Source organism: Tursiops truncatus, chromosome 11 (genome assembly GCF_011762595.2).
Source record: "Tursiops truncatus isolate mTurTru1 chromosome 11, mTurTru1.mat.Y, whole genome shotgun sequence".
Classification (NCBI taxonomy): Eukaryota; Metazoa; Chordata; class Mammalia; order Artiodactyla; family Delphinidae; genus Tursiops; species Tursiops truncatus.
Genome location: NC_047044.1, coordinates 58,670,585 through 58,695,911, shown reverse-complemented (window position 1 = coordinate 58,695,911; position 25,327 = coordinate 58,670,585). Strand labels below are relative to the sequence as shown.

Genomic DNA, 25,327 nt, shown 5'->3' with positions numbered 1-25,327 from the left:
GAGCAGTAACGGACCCAAATGCAGCCAAAAATAAATAAATAAAGTAAAAATAATAATAAAAATAAAATAAAAAGAGTAACTTTTCCCCCTAATTTATTACAAATACATATTCAATGTAGAAATTTTAATAACACAGACAAGCAAAAAGAAGTCACTCAAAATTCCACCAGAGACAATGAATGTTATCAATTTAGTATATATCCCTCTAACCTTTTTTCCTAACGATACTTGCACTTTTATTGGGAAATAGGAACATACTACAAATATCTTATAACTTGCTTTTTCCATTTATCTGTCTGACAAATATTCTTCAGTATAATTTTAAACATCTTCATGGTCTTCTAACTGTACTATGGTACACATTTACTCAACCAATTCTCTATTGTATATCACATTGTTTCCAGTTATTGATCACTATAAATAACGCTGTGATAATCCTTGTGGCTAAGTCTTTTATCCAAGATTATTCCCTTGTAAATTCCTAGAAGGTAAAAGAGAAAAAAAAAATAAAAAGGACTCTTTTCTTCCTTTTGCCACTCACACTAGGCAATATAACACTGGACAGTACACAATAATTACACGCTAACTTGAGACATCAGAATAAAGAAGGTATTAGAAACTTCTCTGAAGAGATCCAAGAAAAGGAAAACAAATGTTGGCACTTCCTCCTATTCTCTCATAACTTTAGCACCTTCTCTAAATTGCCCAGGAAGGCTTAAGTATGGTTTTACCTAGAGCAAAGAGGTGGATATAATAACCTCTTACAGGCTTCTAGAGCTAACAAGTTTACCTTAATTTGGAGAAATGGAATCTGTTGTGCCAAAAAAGTAAAAACATAAAGATAACTTTCTCAGAAGTCTCTGTACTCTTACCTTTTGATGGAACTGAAGAAATCCCAAATCTGTAGAAAGAAAAACAAGCTAAATTTTAGGAAGCTGTTCACACTCCTGGTTGTCTGTCTCCGTGTCAAGTATACATATGGCACTTCTTGCTTGTGATCTCAAGCCTTGCAATCATTAGCTAATTCTAACAACCCCATGAAAGAGGTTCAGTTGACTCTTTTTCTCACCAAGAGTCCAGAGAATAAGTTAAAAGGTAGCCTTATCAGAACTGGGAGTAGCAGTCAGTTCCTGACTTTTACCTATTACAAAAACCCTGCTTGGTAATAAAACCCAATCTATAGCTACTACAACCAATCAGCAGATACGTTCTGAATAGAGCCAAGAGAGTATTTCTTTCCAGCAAGGCCTCTATTCTACTTAAAATCAACAACTATATTTAAAACCTAGGAACACATTCCCTCACCTTCATATTACCACGATCTCAGGTCTAAAAGGCTGGGAACACTCACCTAGCTGCCCTGGCAGCTTTCTTACTCTCCAAGCTCACAGGTACATTGAATCGTTCAGCTCTCTTCTGCATCCTCTAAGTGATAACAGACAAAAGAAGGGAAAGAGAAAAATTCAATTTCTGGTTTCCTTCTTTTAAGAGAAAAGTCATTTAGAGGTGTGTATCTCTAGAACATCGGGATTAATTTCTTAAGGTCCAAACTGAGTTATACTGACAATCACAGAGGATATCAGGTTGTATCCATCCCAGGGCTTAACTCAACAGTCCTTTCCAGAAAGCAAACACAAAAAGACTATTATTACATTCATGTCCTCAAAAACAAAAGGGAAGGAATAAAATAAAACCCGCATTCTGTATCAAGCCAAGAAGACAAAAGCTGCGTTTGACTGACCTTTGAAAATGGATCAAAGGAACAGCTTGGTTCCAACACTAGTTGTACTCTTTCAGTTAGAAATGAGGCAGCGTTGTCCTATGCCATCTCTACTTTAATAGTACAAAAAAACCCCACAGATCTTCACTGAAACCTACTTTCAGAGATCTTGAGATAGGATCCAGAGAAATTTCAATCTCACCAGCTAGCTAGTAGTAACTTAAGAGTGACATCTTCCCTTGTAACTTTTCATCTCTTCCAAGGTACAATCCTCTCAAACTCTAATCTTAGTTTGTAAACATCTTAAAAAGAGTTACCACTAAGACCAGAATACTATACAAAAAGACTACGGCCTCAAAGGTGACTATGCCAGCCCAAATATATTCCCAAGTGTGGCCGGTAGAAAAATGTATCAATACCAAAATCTGTCAATACTCATTTTCTGCCTATGAGTAAATATTTTAAAGTGATGATACAGACAAAATAAAGGGTAAGAAACAGAAAGATATATATATATAGACTGCTCTTCTGAAAGAATACCTACCTCAGTCTGTGGTATTTCAGATGTAATTTTTACCACTTTTTTCTCTGCTGCCCTGGAAAAGGGATTTTTAAAATCAGAAGACTGATATTCTAAACCAAAACCTTTGAAGTGTATAAGAATTCACCTGAATCATGTCCTCTGTCCCATATCTCTCTACCACCCTTCAGACCAAAAAAACATGAAGCCCATTAGACCTTTAGTTCCTTGAAGTGTCGTCTACTGATAAAAGAGTTTAAATAACAGACTAAGCTACTTTGCTAGAGTATAAGAAAGTAACAAGGAAAGAAGTCTGGTTAAATATACTGAACTGAGGGAAATGCTCAAAGTACACCGGAAATCATTTCATTTACTTTTGGGAACTTTAAATGTACTTTTGGACTAATGACTATTCCTCTAACCCTCATTTAAATACCAGCTCTCAATTTTCATCACAATTAATGAGTGCTCTACAAGGTCTGGTTTCCTTCTTTTACAAATCCCTTATATCTCCCATGGGACCGTAGCTCCAGCTGGAACAGTCAAAGTGGGATAAATAAAAATGCCAAAGGGAATGGGAAGAAAAAAGGCTAAGGGGAGTTTGAATTAGGAAAACATGGTAAGTTACCAGTCAAAAGGTTTAAGAGAAAACAAAAGAGGGGGGACCAGGGGGGCGGGAGACAAAGTTCGGAAGTACTCAGGATAAATGGAAGGGCATTAACCCTCCACCAAACAACTCCCATAAAACTGTGGGTCATAACCAGTCTCATTAAGGTCCCTCATTTAGAGACATGGGAGGCTTTTGTTCCAATATCCCAGACACTTTTCCCATTTGATGCCCTGAAAGGTAGTAATGGTTTAATGGCATTTTCAGAGGAAGCAATTCTGGAACAGGAACTTATTCTCTCCTCCATCCTTTTGTTGGAGGTCCCTGGACTGACAGATAAGCAGTGGGAGCCCCCTGCTGACCATAACTAAGTCCTGCAATATTTAACTGCTGTGGCTTGAGGAGGGGGGAAAAAAAATCAAACTAGAAACAGAGGTATCTTTTTGGAGAAACTCAAGCAAAAGACAAAGCAAGGGGATCTCCTTTTGAATGTTCTAAGGACCTAAATTAGCCCTGTACATTCTGACTTTAAAGAAATTTCCGATTTCTTTCCATTTCCCAGCCATCTTTCCTTCCCCAATCCTCTCTGTTTTGTGCAGACAGAAAGGGACACTGAAGTTTAATGTTCTACTTGAAGTCCAATGCCATTAAAATAGCAGCCCTCTTCACCAAACCACCAGGCTAATGACTTCCTCCACATTCCCATCAGTACACTTCATGGCAGAAAGGGAACCAGAAAGAAGAAGCTTCCTTCAGCTCTGTTCCAACTCCCTCAGGCACAATTAAGCTCAAGCAATAAATAACGTCATATTCTGGGGCTCATGTGAAATTTCTTCTCTTCACTCAGAAGTTTCGCCCCTACCCATAGTCACATACAAAACATTCTCCATACTACGGGGACCCAGAATCTTTCTGTACATACTTTAGTTTAACCACTACTATCCCTCTAACAAGCAAAAACACAACCCCTCCCACACACATTTTCAATTTCTTTGTTTAGAAATTCACTGATAAAATTAAAGCCCTCTAAACAAGGGAATTACACATTTTACATAGTATAAAAATAAACTACAGATTTTCAAACTTCATAATTTTTAACCCACACAGGCCAATTATCATTGTATTTATTTCATCTTCCTTCTTGCCCCATAACTCCCCAAAACATCTCTATTTTAAAGCTATCCCATCGGCCATTTCCTCAAGGCATTATATCTAAACATAAACCTCCTATGATGGATGATAACTAAATGGCTTTAGAAAGCAGTAATATTTGACAAAATCTAATAAAACATTAAATGCACATCTTCTCTAATGCAGAAAATCCATTGCTAGAAACTTATCCTTTGGATATACCTGCATAAATTTACAATTAGTTGTATGTGAACATGCACTGTATTTTTTGCAATTATGAATAATCTAAATGTCCATCAACAGGAGACTGGTGAAATTACTGTTCATCCACAGAATGGAGTATACTGTTAGCTGCCAGAAAGAATGAGATTCTAAGTTGATAACAACTAAATCTAGGTGATGGGTTCATGGGGGTCTATTTACTATTCTCCTAAGTTTTGTATATACTTGTAATATCCCATAACAACAAGCTAAAAAAAAAAAGAGAGACCTACCACTTACTAGGATAATTATCCTCATTTCATAGCGTTGACGTGACGATTAAATGAGAATACATGTAAAACACTTAGAACCTTGCCTATATATAACTAATTTTTTTTGGCCGTGCCATGAGGCATGCACAATCTTAGTTCCCCAACCAGGGATCAAACCTGTGCCCCTTTCAGTGGAAGCATGGAGTCTTAACCACTGGACCGCCAGGGAAGTCCCTATAACTAATATTTAAATAAAGACATTATATGATGATATAGAAAGATCTCCATATGTGAAAAAAAAATCAAGAAACTAACAATATGCATGTACATATGTATCTGTATATGCACATATAAAATATTCCAAAAGAATATATTGAAAACCTCTGGGAAGTCAGGTGGGGGTGCAGACAAGGGTACTTAATTTTCAATTTATATATTCCTCTATGTAATGTTTGACTTTGACTTTTTACATCTATTGTCTTTTTTTTTAATTGTCTTTTATAATTAAATGGATTAATACAGCTATGAGGAACAAAAATGTTAAAAAGGACTCAACTGCTCTTGACATGCTGGAGTATAAGACGGCCGGACATTTGCGGGGAAACCCCAAATAAAAAATGTTTATGATCGGGCTTCCCTGGTGGCGCAGTGGTTGAGAGTCCGCCTGCCGATGCAGGGGACACGGGTTCGTGCCCCGTTCCGAGAAGATCCCACATGCCGCGGAGCGGCTGGGCCCGTGAGCCATGGCCGCTGAGCCTGCGCGTCCGGAGCCTGTGCTCTGCAACGGGGAGAGGCCACAACAGTGAGGCCCACGTACCGCAAAAAAAAAAAAAAAAAATGTTTATGATCAACCTTGTGTAATAATTTAAATAAATCAAGATCCACTATTCACTCTAGTACTTTGTCCTCCCCTCCTCCCCTGTAAATCAAAAAGGAAAAGAGAATACAGTGTTGAGACATAACCTTGCTCAGCACCCTCTTCCCTTACAAAATTCCTTATATGCAGAAAATGTGCATGATTCTCTATACAGAAAAAGAATCATCTATTACGGTGATACAACAAAGGCTAAGAGAACTAAACTTTATCTGGGCTTGAAGTCTCTTGGTCCTAAGTATCTATTACATAACCTAGAGACAAAGTTACTTTGCTTCACTGGGACCATGTACTTGAAATGAACAAGACCTTTCTGAAAATGTATGATCTAATGAGAAATGAAAAAGCCAATGGGGGACTTCCCTGGTGGCACAGTGGTAAAGAATCCGCCTTCCAGTGCAGGGGGCCTGAGTTCAATCCCTGGTCAGGGAACTAGATCCCACATGCACGCCGCAACTAAGAGTTCGCATGCCACAACTAAGGAGCAAGCAAGCCACAACTAAACCCGATGCAACCAAATTTAAAAAAAAAAAAGAGAATGTATACATTCCAATGGGAATGTATAAGAGGTCAACAGTGTAACACTAAAAAATCCAGAACCGTCTGCTCTGTCCTCATTATAAAAAACGGATAGTTACACATCAACAGTTTTTTCAGGAGGTTCTTCCTCTTTGACAGGCAGTTCTATGGGCTTCGGTTCTTCTTCCTAAAACCAAATGAAACAAGATGGTTAAAATAAATCAAGAGTAAATACCTATCAAAAGAATATGAGAACTCCAAAACGAACCAATCTTTCAGAACCTTCATTCCCCCTTTATGCTCCCCTAACGAGTTAGCATTGAAGCCCTCTAATGATTGATGTTTAGCAACGTGACCAAGGCAGTGGCACACTGCCAGGCCAGTGACTAACCTTACTCTCTCCAACTCACCTCTGTTTCATCTCCCAGTACATCTTCTTCATTTGCCTCCTCTTCAGCTAAAGAATATTAAAATAATCAGGTCAAGCCCTGCTACAAAACCATCTTGATCACTGTACTTAGGCTAAAATTATAATCATTTTGCTTTCCCAAAATAAAATTCAATAATGAAGGCAGAAATGTTCATAAAATTTGCTCCACGTGGAGGAGATAAAAACTATATTCTCTACCTAACTAACATCAATTAAGAGGTTGAACTCCAGCTGCACTGAAGAACTAAACATGATGAGGTCAAACTATAACATTAATTAAAAAGTACTGTGGCAGAATTTAGTGGTGGGGAAGAATTTCTAAAACAACAAAAACAAAACAAAAAACCCAGAAGCAAAAGTACTATGCAAAAAACTTATTTTTCAGAACTAGGAAAGGGGGCTTCCCTGGTGGCGCACTGGTTAAGAATCCGCCTGCCAACGCAGGGGACATGGGTTCGAGCCCTGGTCCAGGAAGATCCCACATGCCGCGGAGCAACTAAGCCCGTGTGCCACAACTACTGAAGCCTGTGCGCCTATAGCCCGTGTTCCGCAACAAGAGAAGCCACTGCAATGAGAAGCCTGCCCAATGCCACGAAAGTGTAGCCCCTGCTTGCCGCAACTAGAGAAAGCCCACGGCCAGCAATGAAGACCCAACACAGCCAAAAAATAATTAATTAAAAAAAAGATTAAGATGATATTTTTTTAAGTACAAAAAAAAACACCCCAAAATAGGAAAGGATACCACAGAAAAAGAAACGACTGTCAAAGAAGATATTTGTATCTAAAACCAACATGGGAACAGTCACTAGAATATATGATATGCCTGCGAACTAACAAGCAAACGATGAGAACCCCAAAAGAAAAATGGGCAAAGGAGAAAGCCAAAGAACCACGAACAAAGGACATGTTTAAACTTTTTAGTAAGTAGAGCAATGTAAACTGAAACCACTAACAGATTACCAAAAATTAGGCCACTTGTTAGGACAGTGAATCCTCATGTGCTGATGATGAAATTTATACAGCAATTCAGAAAAACAATTTAGTGGTGTTTAGTCATATTAAGTATACATTTATGAACAGATATTTATTAGCAACCCCATTCCTGGGTATATACCCCCAAGACTCTCACACAGGAATATAAGGGAATATGAAAGAAGTAGTTCAGGAGTCAGTCACTGGGTGAACTAAATAAAACATGGTGAATTCTTTTGTTTTTTTTTCTGTACGCGGGCCTCTCACTGTTGTGGCCTCTCCCGTTGCGGAGCACAGGCTCCGGACGCGCAGGCTCTGGACGCGCAGGCTCAGCGGCCATGGCTCACGGGTCCAGCCGCTCCGCGGCATGTGGGATCTTCCCGGACCGGGGCACGAACCCGCGTCCCCTGCATCGGCAGGCGGACTCTCTACCACTGCGCCACCAGGGAAGCCCATGGTGAATTCTTTACATTATAGAATACCATGCAGGAATTAGAATCAATAGACTAGATGACTGCTACATCTTAAAAAAACACAGTACTGGGGATTCCCTGGTGGCGCAGTGGTAGAGAGTCCGCCTGCCGATGCAGGGGACGCGGGTTCGTGCCCCGGTCCGGGAAGATCCCACATGCCGCGGAGCGGCTGGACCCGTGAGCCATGGCCGCTGAGCCTGCGCGTCCAGAGCCTGCGCGTCCGGAGCCTGTGCTCCGCAACGGGAGAGGCCACAACAGTGAGAGGCCCGCGTACCACAAAAGAAAAAAACAAAAACAAACAAAAAAACACACAGTACTTGGAGAAAAAAGAATGCAATAAAGTAAGGCTATGGCCTCACTGCCAATTACATAAAATTACTGTAGACCAAACAACACTACACGGTTTATAAGGACAAAGACAAAAAATATATATCAAACACATTAGAATAGTTGCCTAAGAGAGTTGGGATAAAAGGAATGGGAATAAAAGGGAATAAATTAAAATTAGAGAGGGATGATACTATGCCTTAAATGAAGTGTATGTTTGTTTTTTAAAGTGGAATTGGAGAATGTCAGAGCTAGAAGGGACCAGAGATTACTTAGGTTTATGGATTTCAAGGGTGGAGACACTTGTCTCACTTCACAGACTACAAAAGACACTTAGCCTGAAAACAGCGGCTGTCCAAAGTTACCTAGTAAATTTCTGGCTCAAGAGGAATTAGACTCCAAATCTTCCGATTCTCAGTCTAATGATGCTTGCTTTCCCATACTTCCTTGAAAATAATTTGTTGAAATAAAATTACAATGTCTTTTTAAAAGGGGGGTATTTCTTCTCATTATAACCACTATTTTAGATGATAAGAGTTTTCTTGATAGAGTTAATTAAAATCTTACATCATCAACAACCTAAAGGAAAAGAAGAAATCTTCTGTATGGCAGAGCCTAAAAATTAATCCTCTCGGGCTTCCCTGGTGGCACAGTGGTTAAGAATCTGCCTGCCAATGCAGGGAACACGGGTTCAAGCCCTGGTCCGGGAAGATCTCACATGCCGCGGAGCAACTAAGCCTGTACACCACAACTACTGAGCCTGCGCTCTAGAGCCCGCGAGCCCAACTACTGAATGAAGCCTGTGCGCCTAGAGCCCGTGCTCTGCAACGAGAAGCCACCGCAATGAGAAGCCCGCGCACCGCAAGGAAGAGTAGCCCCCACACACCGCAACTAGAGAAAGCCTGCAGGCAGCAATGAAGACGCAACGCAACCAAAAATAAATAAATAAATTTATTAAAAAAAAAATTAATCCCCTCACTCACATCACTCTTTGCCTCCGCAAAGAACTCACCATGCTCTTCAAGATATGCCTGGAGCCTGTTGATGAGATCTTGTTTTATTCCCTTGGTCTCCAAACCACGAGCAAGACACTCCTGCTTTAGTTCAGCAAGCTGAGAAAAAAGAATAAAGCTTTTCCTTAATTTACAGAATGAACCTGGTGGGGGAGAAAAAAAAAGAGGTAGTTCTCACAAGAAAGAAAAAGAAATGAAAGATCCACCCAAAACTACTGTCTTAATCCCACCAAGCTTCTAGGTCCACAAAGATGATCTGCTTCCCCCTAACAATATTCAATATGCAAGAGGACTTTTCTAACAGATGGTGAAGAATAAACCTACTTTAATCAAATTCTGATCTATTCATACATTTATTACATAAGTCTTTAGCTACTTCTAAGGGGGGGTGGTCTTTTTTTCCTGAACAATTACTGTACCAGCTCATATAAGGAAAGAATCAATCTTTAAGTAGAATATCTACTTACCTAAAAGCAGATTTTCCTTACTATCTATTATCCCAGATCCTTTACTGCAATCTACCATATACATGCATACAAGTTTGTCCACCACAGAATTAGGTAGATGTGTTAGCTAGATTAATGTCAATAATGAATCACATAAAGGATCTTTGCCAAAATGGAAAAAAATATGTAATGGCATGCCATGACATGGCATGAGTTGAAGATTTTTAAATCAGTAACTTGACTAAAGATACAACAGGTATACTTATCAACTTTGCAGACAACAGAAGGAGGAAGAATTAATGGATTACTGACAGAACTAAAGGTGGGTGGGTGGGGATGTCAGGGGGTGTTGCTGGCTCTTCAGGGAAAACAAAAAGCCAAAATGAAGACTCAATTTAGAAGAAATAAGGTATACCTATAAGTACTACACTTATATTCAAAACTTAAATTGTTAAAAAAAACAGATGAACAAGATCTGGCTCAACAGTAACTCAAAGGATAAAGACCTCAGTCAGGGTTTTAGATGATTACAAGTGCAAAGAGGGCTAACAGTATGATTTGCTACCAAAGTAATTCTAGGTTAAGGGTAACTAAAAAAACAGAATCTATATATATTTTTTAATTTATTTATTTTATTTGTTTATTGTTTTTGGCTGCGTTGGGTCTTTGTTGCTTCGCGCGGGCTTTTCTCCACTTGCGGCGAGCGGGGGCTATTCTTCGTTGTGGTACGCAGGCTTCTCATTGTGGTGGCTTCTCTTGTTGAGGCTCTTGTTGCAGAGCATGGGCTCTAGGCACGTGGGCTTCAGTAGTTGCGGCACACGGGCTCAGTAGCTGTGGCGCACGGGCTTAGTTGCTCCGCGGCACGTGGGATCTTCCCGGACCAGGGATCGAACCCATGTCCCCTGCATTGGCAGGTGGATTCTTAACCACTGTGCCACGAGGGAAGCCCCAGAATCTATATTAAGTGATTAATAGCCTTACTGGGCTCTATATTCTCATTTTAAGGAGTGTAATGACATGCTGATCCAAGGAGAACAACCAAGAAAAGGAAGGCTCCAAAAATCCTATATGCAGATCAGTGCACAGATAGATATTTGTCCTGAAAAAAGACTTTACTAGTTTCAAAGTACAGATCTAAGACCAACCAGAAGTTAGAAAGCAGATTCCTATAGAACTTTACAACTAAGGGAATATGCTGGTCAGCTCTAGAAGGTTTTCAACCAAGGAAACATTTGGAAATGGAGACGGGAGCTTTTTTTTTTTTTTCCTCATTGGGCATTCAGTGAGTAGGACAGGCAGGCAGGGAGGGATACTATGTGGAACACTTGTTCTACTCAACAAGCCAACAGCACCCCCTATTGAGAAACATGGTAGGTAATCACCCATTAAGTGTGGAGTGGCTGCAAAGCATAACATGGCCTCTGAAGTCAGACTACCTTGGGTTCAAATTCCAGTTTTACCACTTACAGCTGTGTAACCTTGGGTGAGTAACATAACCTCTCTGTGCCTCAGTTTCCTATGAAATGGGGATAATGCAACAGTACCTACAGCATAGGGTTGTTATGAAGACTGAACCAGCAAATACTCATAAAGCATTTACAATAGTGCTTGGCAGCTACTAACACTTTGTGTTAGACAGACACCGGTGAAGGGTTAGACAAGATCAGACAGAATGACTGCTTCTCAGATTTCTGCATTTCATAGATCAATATATTTTTAAATGGGTAGACTGATAGGGCTGCCAAGTTTTTATAGCATTCCAACCAGGTTGTGGACCAATACTTTTGTAAAGAAACAATAAAATCAATTACTAGAAAAATGATCATACACTTGGATGTAGCAGTGATGTCAAACTGCTATAAAAGTTTCTAAAAGCTTAATTTCTTTTTTAACCTTATCTCATCATTAACCAGTAACAGTTCATGGATGAGCACTGGCCTACAGATGATACAGTGAATAGTATTAATCTAGAATCTAGATTCTAAGTGATCTCTAAGGTCCATTTCTTAAGTAATGGACCTTAAGTAAGAATCTTGATCTTTCCCATGTTGGTACTTTATTTTTTCTCAGTTTCCTGGAGAACAAGTCTTTTGATTTTAGTTACACTTTTAAGAATTTTGTTGGTTATAAAAGTATCATGTTCACTGTAGAATAGTTAGAGAATTCTGAAAAGTATAGAGGAAAAAAAAGTCTTATGTAACCCTGGCACTTAGAGATCACCTAACATTTTAAATATATCATTTACTCTGTGTGTGTGTGTGTGTGTGTGTGTGTGTGTGTGTGTGTGTGTTTAGAGGGTGTTTGTTTACAAAGCAATACAATTTCTTTACTTCCTATAACTCCTAATCTTCCTCAGAAGACTCCATTCCTTCTTTCTTTTCCTCGTTTAAGTAACACTAAGACCACCTAGGGAAAAGGAATGTAAATACTCAGGCAATTCAAAATTCAACTTTCTAATAGAGTTGTTCCTCCCTTCTCCTTCCTTCCCTAAACTGTGTAGATATGGACAAAAGTTTACAAAAACCTCCAGATGACAGGGAAACAGACAGTCGGTGATGGATTCTGCAGAGGATGCTGATCTAGTAGACTTGAAGCTGACAGACTGGTACAACTGGTTGTTTAGCTTGGATAGCATCCACCACTGTTGACCACTGACCTTGCTATTGCTGTTGGTAACTGAAATCTCAGTCCCCCACTGGCTCCCAGTCCCTAACCTCAGGTCCCTGGCTCATTCAGCAGTCTTCTCAGCACCTCCACGTCCCCTTCTCTGGTCAAATGAGAATGTTACATGTAGTTTTTACACACTGTTGTATTACTTTATTATTATATTATGGGTTCTGCTCCTATACTGGGACATTATTTCAAAAGGGAAATAGATGAGTAAAAACAAAATAGCTGAAAATGAAGTCATTTCACACATTTCATTTGGGCACAATTACATTAGTAGAACAAAACACTTTTAAAGCCTCAAATAAGAATTTATAGGGACTTCCCTGGTGGCACAGTGGTTAAGACTCCGTGCTCGTAAGGCAGGGGGCCCAGGTTTGATCCCTGGTCAGGGAACTAGATCCCACATGCATCCTGCAACTAACAGGTCGCATGCCACTATGCCTGAGAAGCCCTTGAGCCGCAACTAGACCCGGCACAATCAAATAAATAAATAAATAACTTATAATATCAAATCTTACCCACTTTTTAAAATAAATTTATTCATTTTATTTATTTTTGCCTGCACTGGGTCTCACTGCTGCACGCACGGGCTTTCTCTAGTCGTGGCGAGTGGGAGCTGCTCTTCGTTTCGGTGCACTGGCTTCTCATTGCGGTGGCTTCTCTTCCTGCAGAGTATGGTCTCTAGGTGCACAGGCTTCAGTAGTTGTGGCATGTGGGCTCAGTAGTTGTGACTCGTAGGCTCTAGAGCACAGGCTCAGTAATTGTGGCACACTGACTTAGTTGTTCCATAGCATGTGGGATCTTCCCAGACCAGGGCTTGAACCTGTGTCCCCTGCATTGGCAGGCAATCTCCCAACCACTGTACCACCAGGGAAGCCCAAATCTTACCCATTTTTATATGCATTTGACTTCAAAATGTTTTAAAACAACATACTGGGTTGGCCAAAAAGTTCGTTCAGTTTTCTTCCATAAGATGACTCTAGTAGTGCTTAGTTGTCTTTAACTTCATTAGAAACAATTTGGTTAGACTGTATTGTGACAGCTGTCATATCAGTGTACATTTAAAAGGAAACATCAAAACTGGTGAATTTTTGTGTAGCCATTTTAATATTGAAGATGGAAGAAAAAAAGGAACATTTTCGGCATATTATGCTTTATTATTTTAAGAAAGGTAAAAGCGCAACTGAAACGCAAAGAAAGATTTATGCCGTGTATGGAAAAGGTGCTGTGACTGATCGAACGTGTCAAAAGTGGTTTGCAAAGTTCCGTGCTGGAGATTTCTTGCTGGACGATGCTCCTCGGTCGGGCAGACCAGATGAAGTTGATAGTGATCAAATCAAGACATTAATTGAGAACAATCAACATTATACCATGCAGGAGATAGCCGGCATACTCAAAATATCAAAATCAAGAGCTGAAAAACATTTGCACCAGCTTGGTTATGTTAATCGCTTCGATGTTTGGGTTCCACATAACTTAAGCAGGAAAAAACCTCTTGACCTTATTTCTGATTTTCTAATTAAACGTAAATGTTTCGTTTTTAAACAAATTGTGACGCGCAATGAAAAGTGGATACTGTACAATAATGTAGAACGGAAGAGATTGTGGGGCAAGCGAAATGAACCACTACCAAACCACACCAAAGGCTGGTCTTCATCCAAAGAAGGTGATGGTGTGTATATGGTGAGATTGGAAGGGTGTCCTCTATTATGAGCTCCTTCTGGAAAACCAAACGATTAATTCCAACAAGTACTGCTTCTGAACTGAAAGCAGCACTCGACGAAAAGCGTCCAGAATTAGTCAATAGAAATCGCATAATCTTCCATCAGGATAATGCAAGACCACATGTTTCTTTGATGACCACGCAAAAACTGTTACAGCTTGGCTGGGAAGTTCTGATTCATCCACTATATTCAGCAGACATTGCACCTTCAGATTTTTATTTATTTTGGTCTTTACAAAATCTCTTAATGGAAAAAATTTCAATTCCCTGGAAGACTGTAAAAGGCACCTGGAACAGTTCTTTGCTCAAAAAGATAAAAAGTTTTGGGAAGGGCTCCCCTGGTGGCACAGTGGTTGAGAGTCCGCCTGCCGATGCAGGGGACACAGGTTTGTGCCCTGGTCCGGGAAGATCCCACATGCCACGGAGCAGCTAGGCCCGTGAGCCTTGGCCTCTGAGCCTGCGCGACCAGAGCCTGTGCTCCACAACAGGAGAAGCCACAACAGTGAGAGGCCCGCGTACCGCAAAAAAAAAAAAAAAAAAAGTTTTGGGAAGATGGAATTATGAACTTGACTGAAAAATGGCAGAAGGTAGTGGAACAAAACGGTGAATACATTGTTTAATAAAGTTCTTGGTGAAAATGAAAAATATGTCTTTTATTTTTACTTAAAAACCGAAGGAACATTTTGGCCAACTCAATATTTAAAAAGCAAGGTATACTGAGTGAATTGTATGGTATGTGAATTGTATCTCAATAAGGCTACTTAAAAACGCCAAGTTACAGAACATTGTATATATGATACTAACATTAATGTAAAAAATAACATGCGCACACACACCACTCAAATGTGTATACACAAGATGCCTGGACAAGAAACAGGTAAGTTAACACTAGTTGAATCTGCGAAGAAGTTTGTTGAGGACACATGTAGGAGGGAAACTTTTTACCACGCACCCTTTTATACCTTTAATATTATGAGGTTGAGCATGAATTACCTATTCAAAAATTAAATTTTCAATATCAATCTAAAAATCCCATTTCTCAGTATTAATAAGGCATTTTTCATGCTACCTATCCAAACAGCAGAGAAAGGACTGATCAACTGACTACGTAATACATTTGACATCAATCATTCATCACCCTGTGATTTCTAATTTACTAATCTTGAATTTTGATTCAAATCATTTTCATCTGTTAACTCTCAATCTAGTTTGTAAACCTTTGAAGACAGAGGTATTTTACACCATTTAAACGTTTCATATGATAGGAACTCAAGTTTCAAGTATTAATACATGCCAGGCAAAAGGCTAAGTTCTTTGGACATCATTTCCTCATTTAATTCTCAAAACATCTATGTGGTTGGTATTATGACTGCATTTCATAAATTAAGAAATTGAAGCTCAAAGAGACTCAATAATTTGCTAAAAAAATCACCCAGCTAGAAAATAGTGGAGCCAATATGCCAGCTCAGATCTCTCTGATTTAAGCCCAATTTTATGGTTTTTTTAAAAACTATTTATTATTTACTTATTTTGGTTGCACCAGGTCTTAGTTGCAGCAGGCGGGCTCCTTAGTTGCGGCAGGCGAACTCTTAGTTGCAGCATACAAGTGGGACCCAGTTCCCTGACCAGGGATCGAACCCAGGCTCCCTGCATTGGAAGCGCAGAGCCTTATCCACTGTGCCACCAGGGAAGTCCCAAGCCCAATTTTAAATACCAAGATGAAGGACTGCTTTCATGTGCACACTCTATCTCTCTTACCATTTTCCTCTTACCTCACCTCCTCAGCCTCTTTGCTAGCTCTTCTTCCACCCAACCCTGTAAATACAGATATTCATTAAGACATTCACTAAGGAGACTTTGGCCTTCTCATCCTTTCACTTGTACCAAAGGCTTTTTCACTTCCCAGAATCCAATTATTGGCAAATCCTGTCAGCTCTACCTTCAAAATATATCCAGAATCAAAAAAAAAAAAAAAATATATATATATATATATCCAGAATCTAATCCCTCTTGTCTTTCTTTCGTACAGATCATTGTAAAAACTCTTCAGCCCTTGAACCTCACTATAGTTTATTCTCAACAAGGTAGAGTGATCTTTGACAGCTGAAGTCAGAACATGTCATTCCTCTATTCAAAAATCCTCCATTGGTTTCCTATCTCATTAAAGGTAAAAGCCAGAGTCCTAATGATCACCTCTAAGGTCCTCTTATAATACTTTGCACAAGGCTCACTCTTTCACATCCTTCAAGTCTTTGCTTAAACACCACCTTTTCAATGAGGCCTTCCCCCTAGTCATCCTATTTAAAATTATAGTACCCTTCTCTTCCCACTGTACTCCCTCTTCCTATTTTTCTCTACAAATCACTATTAGACATACTATAAATTTTACTTATTTATTGTACTTTCCCCTAATATAAGCTCCAAATATATATACACACACATGTATTTATATATATACACATATATATTTATATACATATATATATATATATATATATATATATAGGCTCCATGAAAGTAAGAATTTTGTCTTTCTTTTTTTGCTTTGTTCACTGCTGTATATCCAGTGCCTATGGTAGCTGGCACATGGTAGGCAATTCATAAATATTTCTGAATAAGTCCCAAATTTTTATTATCAGCACTCAGCTCTTTTTAAAAAAATAATTTTATTTATTATTTTTTATACAGCAGGTTCTTATTAGTTATCTATTTTATACATATTAGTGTATATATGTCAATCCCAATCTCCCAATTCATCCCACCACTATCACGCCCACCTCCGCTTCCCCCTTTGGTGTTCAAACGTTTGTTCTCTACATCTGTGTCTCTATTTCTGCCTTGCAAACTGGTTCATCTGTACCATTTTTCTAGATTCCACATATATGCATTAATATATATTTCTTTTTCTCTTTCTGACTTACTTCACTCTGTATGACAGTCTCTAGGTCCATCCACATCTCTACAAATGACCCAATTTCGTTCCTTTTGATGGCTGAGTAACATTCCACTGTATATATGTACCACATCTTTTTTATCCATTCATCTGTTGATAGGCATTTAGGCTGCTTCCATGACCTGGCTATTGTAAATAGCGCTGCAATGAACATTGGGGTGCATGTGTCTTTTTGAATTATGGTTTTCTCTGGGTATAGGCCCAGTAGTGGGATTGCTGGGTCATATGGTAATTCTATTTTTAGTTTTTTAAGGAACGTCCATACTGTTCTCCATAGTGGCTGTATCAATTTACATTCCCACCAACAGTGTAAGGGGGTTCCCTTCACACCCTCTCCAGCATTTGTTGTTTGTAGATTTTCTGATGATGCCCATTCTAACTGATGTGAGGTGATACCTCATTGTAGTTTTGATTTGCATTTCTCTAATAATTAGTGATGTTGAGCAGCTTTTCACGTGCCTCTTGGCCATCTGTATGTCTTCTTTGGAGACAACTCTCAGCTCTTAAGCAGGAGACCCACATTTCCAAATGACTACTAGATATCTCCAAGTGAATATCTCAAAGACATTTACACCCAAAACTGAACTTATCTTCTCTCCTACAAAAAACTGGCTTCTCCTCCTCCTCCCAACTTAGACTAAAGGTATCACTACTTGGCGTCATCTTTCATTCCTCCCACATCTAACTGATCTATAAATGCTTGTAATTCTATATTCCAAATTTCTTTCAAATTCATTCCTACTCTAAAAGCCACTAACTTATTTCAGGTCTTAGTAAGTTTATTCACTTGACAAATAGTTACTGAGTATCCACTGTGTGTCAAGCATTATCTTAGATACAGGAAAATAATCATAAGCAAAACGGAAAGAGTTCTTCTCACATGGAGCTTACAATCTAGTAGGGAAACAAGGCAATCAATGATCATATACATAATGTTCAACTGATTTTAAAAAAAAGAAGTACAATGTCCTATAAAAGCGTTTAAAAAGTGGTCTGACCTTGTGTGTGGATAGATGGAACCCATCCTACCTAAGGGTTCCTTGGTTAAATGATGTTTGACTGATATCTGAAGGGCAACTAACAGTTAATTAGACAAAGGTATGGGGGATGGGGGTGGCAAGGGCACTGCAGCCAAAAGCATGTGTAAATGTTCTGAGCACTAAGGTAAAGTAAGGCAGTTGTGCACAGTGATTAAGGACAGGAATTCTGGAGACAGACTGCCTGGATTTGAGCCACCACTTATTACCTGCGCAACCTAGGGCAAGTTATCCAACCTCTCTGAGCTTCCGTTTTTCCTCAGTTTTAAATGGGGACAACACAGGCATTTACCTTACTGCCTTAGGATTATCATGAGAATTAAATCAATTAATGTATACAAACAGATTTGACCAGTGTTTACCACATAGTAAATGCTACGTAAATGTTAGCAATTAATGAATAGCCATTCTGAGAAATGAAATAAAGCCACTGTAGCTGGAATGTGAGAAACTAAGCTGGAGAGATTGGTAGGCATATAACTAAAGGGTTTTAAGCAGGGGAGTGACTACTGTAATAAAAATCTAGCCGGTGACATTTCTTCCTCTCCAAACCCCATCCTTCTTACTGCCAAAAGAACACAAACTGGGAATTCCCTATAAGTCCAGTGGTTAGGACTCCACACTTTCACTGCCGAGGGCCCGGGGTTTGATCCCTGGTGGAGGAACTAGGATCCCACAAGCCATGCAGCAAAGAAAAAAACAAAACAAAACAAAACAAAAAACACAAACTGATCACATCAGCTCTCCTTTCCAATCTCCAAAGGTTCCCCACTTTCTGCCTACATGACAAAAACCGAACACCTTACACAACTTAGAAGTCCTTTTCAGTATCACTCCAATATACCTCCAGTCGCACAGTTCACCTACTTTCCTTTCCAAACTATCTTCAAACACCAACATATATGCACTATATGCTTCAATATTACAATGTTTCACTGTTCGCAGCACTCTGAAACTAGTACACCCTTCTTGTTCTCTCCTCTGTAGTCCCTTTTCTCACACAGACTGGAAATCTGGTACTATTACAGTTCAGAGCATTTTCACCCACAATTCAGTCTCTCTTTCCAACTGTGTTGGAATGATTTCATTTCTACAAAATCTTCAGAAATTTGCAGTTGATGTGGATTTACATATCAATTCAGATAGATAATATTTTTCCTTCCTACTTCAAAGCCTGTTCCTTTTCTCTGAGACCCCATGCTAAAGCCCCAAATTCCCTTTATAAAAATGGAAAGGTTTTTTTTTTTTTAAAAAGAGATAAACCCTAGGTCAACCCAAAAGTCAGGATCACACCATCAAGAGCAACAGTGGAACCAAACATTAACCGTCCTGGAAGTCAGAATCAAAGGCATGGGTTCTTAACCAGAGGTCCAGGGACTCCTCAGGGCTACAAGGTAATTTGATAAAGCCCCTCAAATCGCATGCAAAGTATGTGTACATGCCTTTTTCTGGGAAAGGGTCCATATCTTTCATCAGAGTTTCAAAGATATCTGGGACCTCCAAAAGGTTAAGAAGTGCTCTAGAGAAAAAGCAAAGACAAGCAAATATGATTAAAAGGATGAACCCTTTTTAGGCTGTCAGGACTGCCTCATGTTCTCTAAGACTACCTGAAATCAGGTCAGAGAACATTATCCAATCAAAATCAAAATTTTTTCTTTTTTTTAAATACACCTTTTCTTTTCTTTCCTTTTTTAAGATTAATTAATTAGTTTTTATTTTTGGCTGCGTTGGGTCTTCGTTGCTGCGTAAGGGCTTTCACTGGTTGCAGCGGGCGGGGGCTACTCTTTGTTGCGGTGACCAGGCTTCTCATTGTGGTGGCTTCTCTTGTTGCGGAGCACGGGCTCTAGGCACGCGGGCCTCAGTAGTTGTAGCACACAGGCTCAGTAGTTCTGGCTTGCGGGCTCTAGAGCGCAGGCTCAGTAGTTGTGGCACATGGGCTTAGTGGCTCCGCAGCATGTGGGATCTTCCCGGACCAGGGATCGAACCCATGTCCCCTGCACTGGCAGGCAGATTTTCTTTTTTAAATACATTTTTATTTTATTTATTTTTATTTTTGGCTGCGTTGGGTCTTCGTTGCTGTGCGCGGGCTTTCTCTGGTTGCGGTGAGCGGGGGCTACTCTTCACTGCGGTGTGCAGGCTTCTCATTGCAGTGGCTTCTCTTATTGCGGAGCATGGGCTCTAGGCGTGAGGGCTTCAGCAGTTGTGGCACGCAGGCTCTAGAGCGCAGGCTCAGCAGTTATGACGAACGGGCTTAGTTGCTCCGCGGCATGTGGGATCTCCCCAGGCCAGGGTTCGAACCCGTGTCCCCTGCATTGGCAGGCGGATTCTTAACCACTGCGCCACCAGGGAAGCCCCAAAATCAAATTTAATATAGAACTGACAAATACAGAGTTTTACGTAAGGTGGAACTCCATAAACCAACATAAAATCCATAAAGGCAACTCATAAGGCTGGTGACTTACTCTAGGGGTTTCAAAAATGGAACTAATAAGGGGACCTCCTTGGTGACACAGCAGTTGAGAGTCCGCCTGCCAGTGCAGGGGACACGGGTTTGATCCCTGGTCCGGGAAGATCCCACATGCCACAGAGCAACTAAGCCTGTGCGCCACAACTACTGAGCCCACGTGTGCCACAACTACTGAACCCATGTGCTGCAACTACTGAAGCTTGCGCGCCTAGAGCCCATGCTACACAACAAGAAAAGCCATCGCAATGAGAAGCCCGCGCACTACAACGAAGAGTAGCTCCCGCTCGCCACAACTAGAGAAAGCCCCCACGAAGCAACGAAGGCCCAATGCAGCAATAAATAAATAAATAAAATTTTGGAACTAATAGGAAGAAAGTATTAGACCTTCTATTCATATTTCCTTTTTATCCCATTCATTCAAAAATTCCTTTTCTGTGTATATTTTATAACATACATAACACTATAATAGTACATAATTTATACAAGTAAGCATACACACAATGGAGGTAGTTGCTCAACTTTTTCTACCTGTCATTTTATTAGTAGACCACTGATACAATCTACACATTTCAGCACCACCAAGTTAACAGTAACTCCAGGATAACACAAAACCCCACTAGTACAGCTTAGAATCCAATAGCAAGAAACCTAGCAACTTTCACAGAAAGTCTAATTCGTGTCAACTAATAAGTGATTACAAGTATCTCTCTCTGCCCTTACTCTCCTTATACTTTTTTTTTTTTTTTTAAGCTCATCAAACTTTAAAGGATCAGTTTTCAGCCTGGTTTGTCAAAGGTTCCCGGGATGTGACCAAAACATGACCGAAACATGTGATGGGAAAACTACTTGTGAAACCACAAATGTACAACTAATCGAGATACCCTCTTAATTCATCCTAAAAGAAACTACCCTTTTCTTCCAGGAAGATAATAACCTAAACACGAAACATTTATTAAGATTCCCAAGACACAACTTAAACCGGCTTCTGTGATTGAGTGTCACCCAGTGGTGAGACCAAGAGATGCAGGGTCCGTCCGCGATAGGAAATGGGACAGAGGTAACCCTAACCTTGGAAACGTTTTCCCAAAATATTACAGCCCTGAGTGACTTGTCTCTTGGGTGGTGGAGGGCAGGGTTGGGGGAAGGCTGGCGGAGCGTTGAGAGAACTCGAAAAACTTTTCAATCTGGGGTATCTGTGCCTTCACTACCTCTTAAGGTCTCCTAAACCTCAGGCCTCTAAGGGGAGGCCCATCTTCGGAGGGCTCTCCTCAGGTTTCCAAGTTTGTCCCGGGGGCGTCACCCCACCTAAAAAAAGGGAGGGGAAGCATTTTCTGGATCAAGTTTGAGACCTAGACAGACAGAAATACACGAAGCTGCCATCATCTGCTACCGTGAATCTCAGCTTTGGACAAGAGACTGGAAAGCATTAACCCAGGGAAGAAAAAGGGGTCCTGGGCCCGGCACGGGTCCAAGAGGAGGGGACCACTGACGTAATGCTGTCTGACGAGAAAGGAAAAGAGAGCAGAACAGGTTGAAGGCACTTACACAACCCGATGGGGAAGTGGCGGACACCACAGTGGAGGAAGGAGCCGAATAACAAGTAAAGATACAGTAAAACCGTGAGGAGAAATGGGAAATCAGGGAAGGCGTAGTGGGGAAGAAGGGAGGCACAAAAGAACAGAACTACGGCGGGAGCCGGAAAACGAAGTGGAAGAGCCTGCAAGGAAAAGGCGCAAACCAGCCGGCAGAATTCAGTCTCCGTAAAAGTCCGACCCGGCCCTCCCCACCTTCACGGTACCTTCAGTTTATGGAGCTCCACCATTTCAGTCGCCATCTTGTTACCCCTTCACTCCGCCAGGCCCCCACCCGCTGCCTCCGCCTCCGCCTCCGCCTCCGCCTCCGGGAGCTCCCGCCTCGGCGCCGACAGCCACGGCCGGCCAATCGCTGTGGCTTTTACTCCCGCCTCCTACCATCAACTCTTTCTATTAGTCAATAGCTGGAGTCGCCCTCACTCCTTCAGGCGGCTTTCCCCACCTCTCTCAAAAGCTGGGACCTGGAGAAGGGCGGGTTCGGCACCTTCCGAAGGACGCAAATGGTGACCAATTGTGAGTCCCGGTGGCAGACCGCCAGCCAATGGGTGGTGGCGACGCTAACTCCGCTTCACCAATAGGGAGAGCGCAGATGGGCCGGGGCTGCTGCTTCCTGGAGACCGCAGGTGTAGAAGCAAGCGTCGCGCCGCGCCCCAAGCTGAACGGGCTTCCGAAGCTGGCAGGTAGGGTTACGGGAGACTGGGAAGCGGTACTAAGGAAAAATGGTGGGACGTGAAACTGGGGTGCGGGGTGGAGCGGCGGCGAACGACAGACCGAGAGAGGGGCGAAGACGACAGCCCTGAGGGGAGCCGACGAAGGAGAGAGGGAGCCTGGGGGAGCAAGGGGCGGATTCAGCACTAGGGTTTAGGGAATTTTAGGTAGAGGGCGGGCCAGAGCTGCTTCCTAACCAGGCGTCATCAACTTTAGGGCGAGCACGATTTTAAAACGGCCAAGTTCCGACGATCAGAGCCGCCCCGGAGTCGGGACTAGGGCTCCATCTCTCGAGACGCTCAGCTCACGTCCCTTCCTAGTTCACATTCTTGGAGCACCCCACGCTTGAGAGGAAGAATTAGGATGCTGCCTGCTTACATGCCAAGGAGATGACACAGGAGGGGCAAGCCCCAGAGGAAAAGGTGGGGTTAGAATAGATTAGAAAAGGTAGCTTTATCCCCTCAACCTTCCTTAGTGGTTCCTTGATTGTTTCCCATGACCCTCTTCTGGAATTTTGGGTGTACCTAATGTCTTCATGGTTCCTTATTAACTTCTTCAGGAAGGTAAAATGACATACATCTGTTTCCCTTGCTCCTTGAAGCGCGCCAAGCCTATGCTTACTCCTTCAAGTTACAGTTGAAGTGTAAGGATCAGAAGAAAGATTACTGTAATATGTCTCTAAGATGTAGAGAGGACTCTTCTTGCCTTCTAAGTTTTTTTCCCCCAAGGCTTCAGTTTTTCCTTTGTGCATGATGGGGAAGTTCTCTCATTCCCAATAGAGTCCGGGGGATTTGGGCTATTCAGGGTACAACTTCGAAGAACAAACTCAAAGAGGGGTTGAGAAGAAATTAAGCTGGACTCCTGCCTGATCCCCCGCTGTGGTAGGATGAATGTCGGGGTGGCACACAGCGAAGTGAACCCCAACACTCGAGTGATGAATAGCCGGGGCATCTGGCTGGCCTACATCATCTTGGTAGGACTGCTGCATGTGGTCCTACTCAGCATCCCCTTCTTCAGCATTCCTGTTGTCTGGACGCTGACCAACGTCATCCATAACTTGGTGAGCACTAAACCATGACCTTTTACCCACCCCAGGCTTTTCCCAACCAAAAACAAAATAAAATCACCAATTATTTGGGGGTTTGTCTTCCTTTTGGGATCTTAGCATACTTCTTGGGCTGAAGGACTGCTTTCTGCCCCCCTCACACTACCCACTTCCCTCCTCCCAGGCTATGTATGTCTTCCTACATACGGTGAAAGGGACACCCTTTGAGACCCCTGACCAAGGAAAGGCTCGGCTACTGACACACTGGGAACAGATGGACTATGGGCTCCAATTTACCTCTTCCCGAAAATTCCTCAGCATCTCTCCCATTGTACTGTGAGTCCAGGGGGAGATACGGGAGATCCTTCAAAAGCCAGGTACAAAGGTCCACAGGGAATCTTTAAAAAAGCAGACTTCTACTCACTTAGACCCTGTGAAGATATGATATACTAGGTCTAAATCTAGAGAGAACAGTAAAAAGTAGAAGACAGTAATCAAGCATTACTTGCTGCCTCCTTGGTGGTAGGGGAATGGAGATGGGACTGAGAAAAGACAAAACACCAAGTAAAAGAAATTATTTTACACTTCCAAAAGAAGTGAATAAATAAAGGCAGAACTGATGTGAATCTGTAAGAACTAACTGAGAAGTGGAAGCAGAAAGGATTCTAACAGTCATGCAGGCTGAAACTGCTTCAGCTGTCATTTGCCACCTGTCATTAACAATAAAAAAAAAAACTAATTTATAAATCTCCAGTTAAAGGTGCTATCCAATTATCTCCCCAACCCCAAAGTAAATGCTGTTAATATAGCTGGAATATTTTCAGATATTCTAGGACTGCATGCAGTAAAACTGGTCATTTAAAATTGAAGAGAAAGTTGCTGGAAAGGCCTGAATATGGATAGGGAAGGCCAACTTCATTCAACCTATTTCTTCTCTCCCCAGCTACCTCCTGGCCAGCTTCTACACCAAGTATGATGCTGCTCATTTCCTCATCAACACAGCCTCACTGCTGAGCGTACTGCTGCCCAAGCTGCCCCAATTCCATGGGGTCCGTCTCTTTGGCATCAATAAATACTGAGGGATGGGGCTGGGGACGTTGGAACAAAGGGCTGTAACATCCCTCCTTTTTCTATACTGTCTTCTATATCTTGAAAGCCTGAGAACTATGTTTCCCAAACTCCCAGTGGAAACTCAACTTTCCCAAATTTTCATTGGAAAATGGGGTTCCCTGGGCCCAGCCCTGCTAGGAGCAGGTTTCTTTGACTGAGGAAAGACAAGTGAGGTAAGGGGCAAATCACTCTCCACAGCAGGAAGCCATGTTGGGGCAGCTTTTTGGTTGATTAAGTTTTTCCATATCATCCACTCCCACCACCTTCCATCCAGCTCTGTTTTACTGTGTATTTTCCTTATAATAAAGATAAGTATTTTCAGATATGGCTACAGTGTGGTCAGCAGGAAGGGTAGGGAGATGTATTCATAAGGCTGGGGAAGAAAGATGCAATAATGACTTACAGAACTACAAAATTTCTCTAAGGTTTTTTTGTCCCCTCTCCCTTGGTCCAGTAGGAGGTGCCCTTCACTCTCAGCTAACACTTAGGAGGGAAAAGATTCTCAAATGAAAAAAAA

The 25,327-nt window shown here is 41.4% G+C and overlaps 2 protein-coding genes across 6 annotated transcripts in view; one reads left to right on the top strand and one right to left on the bottom strand.

Moving 5' to 3' along the window:
• The window catches only part of SARNP (SAP domain containing ribonucleoprotein), a 52,507-nt gene extending 30,227 nt beyond the window's left edge, over window positions 1–22,280 (bottom strand). Inside the window, exons 1-7 of one of the 2 annotated variants that reach the window (XM_073788539.1) lie at window positions 22,154–22,280; window positions 9,059–9,158; window positions 6,255–6,301; window positions 5,964–6,031; window positions 2,265–2,316; window positions 1,352–1,425; window positions 873–901 (exon numbers count right to left, since the gene is read on the bottom strand). In XM_073788539.1, the coding sequence (XP_073644640.1) occupies window positions 873–901; window positions 1,352–1,425; window positions 2,265–2,316; window positions 5,964–6,031; window positions 6,255–6,301; window positions 9,059–9,158; window positions 22,154–22,189 (406 nt within the window). In that variant the 5' untranslated portion in view covers window positions 22,190–22,280. The remainder of the gene's footprint in view (window positions 1–872; window positions 902–1,351; window positions 1,426–2,264; window positions 2,317–5,963; window positions 6,032–6,254; window positions 6,302–9,058; window positions 9,159–22,153) is intronic. The other variant, XM_019952441.3, reaches the window with a different exon arrangement.
• Window positions 22,281–22,482: 202 nt separating this feature from the next.
• ORMDL2 (ORMDL sphingolipid biosynthesis regulator 2) lies at window positions 22,483–25,131 on the top strand. Of its 4 annotated transcripts, none has more exons than XM_004311658.4 (4): window positions 22,483–22,627; window positions 23,541–23,715; window positions 23,885–24,036; window positions 24,644–25,131. In XM_004311658.4, the coding sequence occupies exons 2-4, from the start codon at window positions 23,542–23,544 to the stop codon at window positions 24,777–24,779; spliced, it is 462 nt and encodes a 153-aa protein (XP_004311706.1). In that variant the 5' UTR covers window positions 22,483–22,627; window position 23,541; the 3' UTR covers window positions 24,780–25,131. The 4 variants fall into 4 exon arrangements, with proteins under 4 accessions (XP_004311706.1, XP_019808001.1, XP_033722412.1 ...); XM_019952442.3 differs by having other exon boundaries at window positions 22,488–22,627; window positions 22,872–23,715; XM_019952443.3 differs by lacking the exon at window positions 22,483–22,627 and adding an exon at window positions 22,636–23,077.
• The last annotated feature ends 196 nt before the right edge of the window (window positions 25,132–25,327 follow it).

What these genes read in the sequence shown, in the direction of transcription:
- ORMDL2 (XM_004311658.4), top strand. Translation starts at nt 23,542, where the DNA reads ATGAATGTCGGGGTGGCACACAGCGAAGTGAACCCCAACACTCGAGTG. An exon ending in CCAACGTCATCCATAACTTG is followed by an intron (nt 23,716 to 23,884) that starts GTGAGCACTAAA and finishes CCCTCCTCCCAG; the next exon opens with GCTATGTATGTCTTCCTACA. An exon ending in AGCATCTCTCCCATTGTACT is followed by an intron (nt 24,037 to 24,643) that starts GTGAGTCCAGGG and finishes TTCTCTCCCCAG; the next exon opens with CTACCTCCTGGCCAGCTTCT.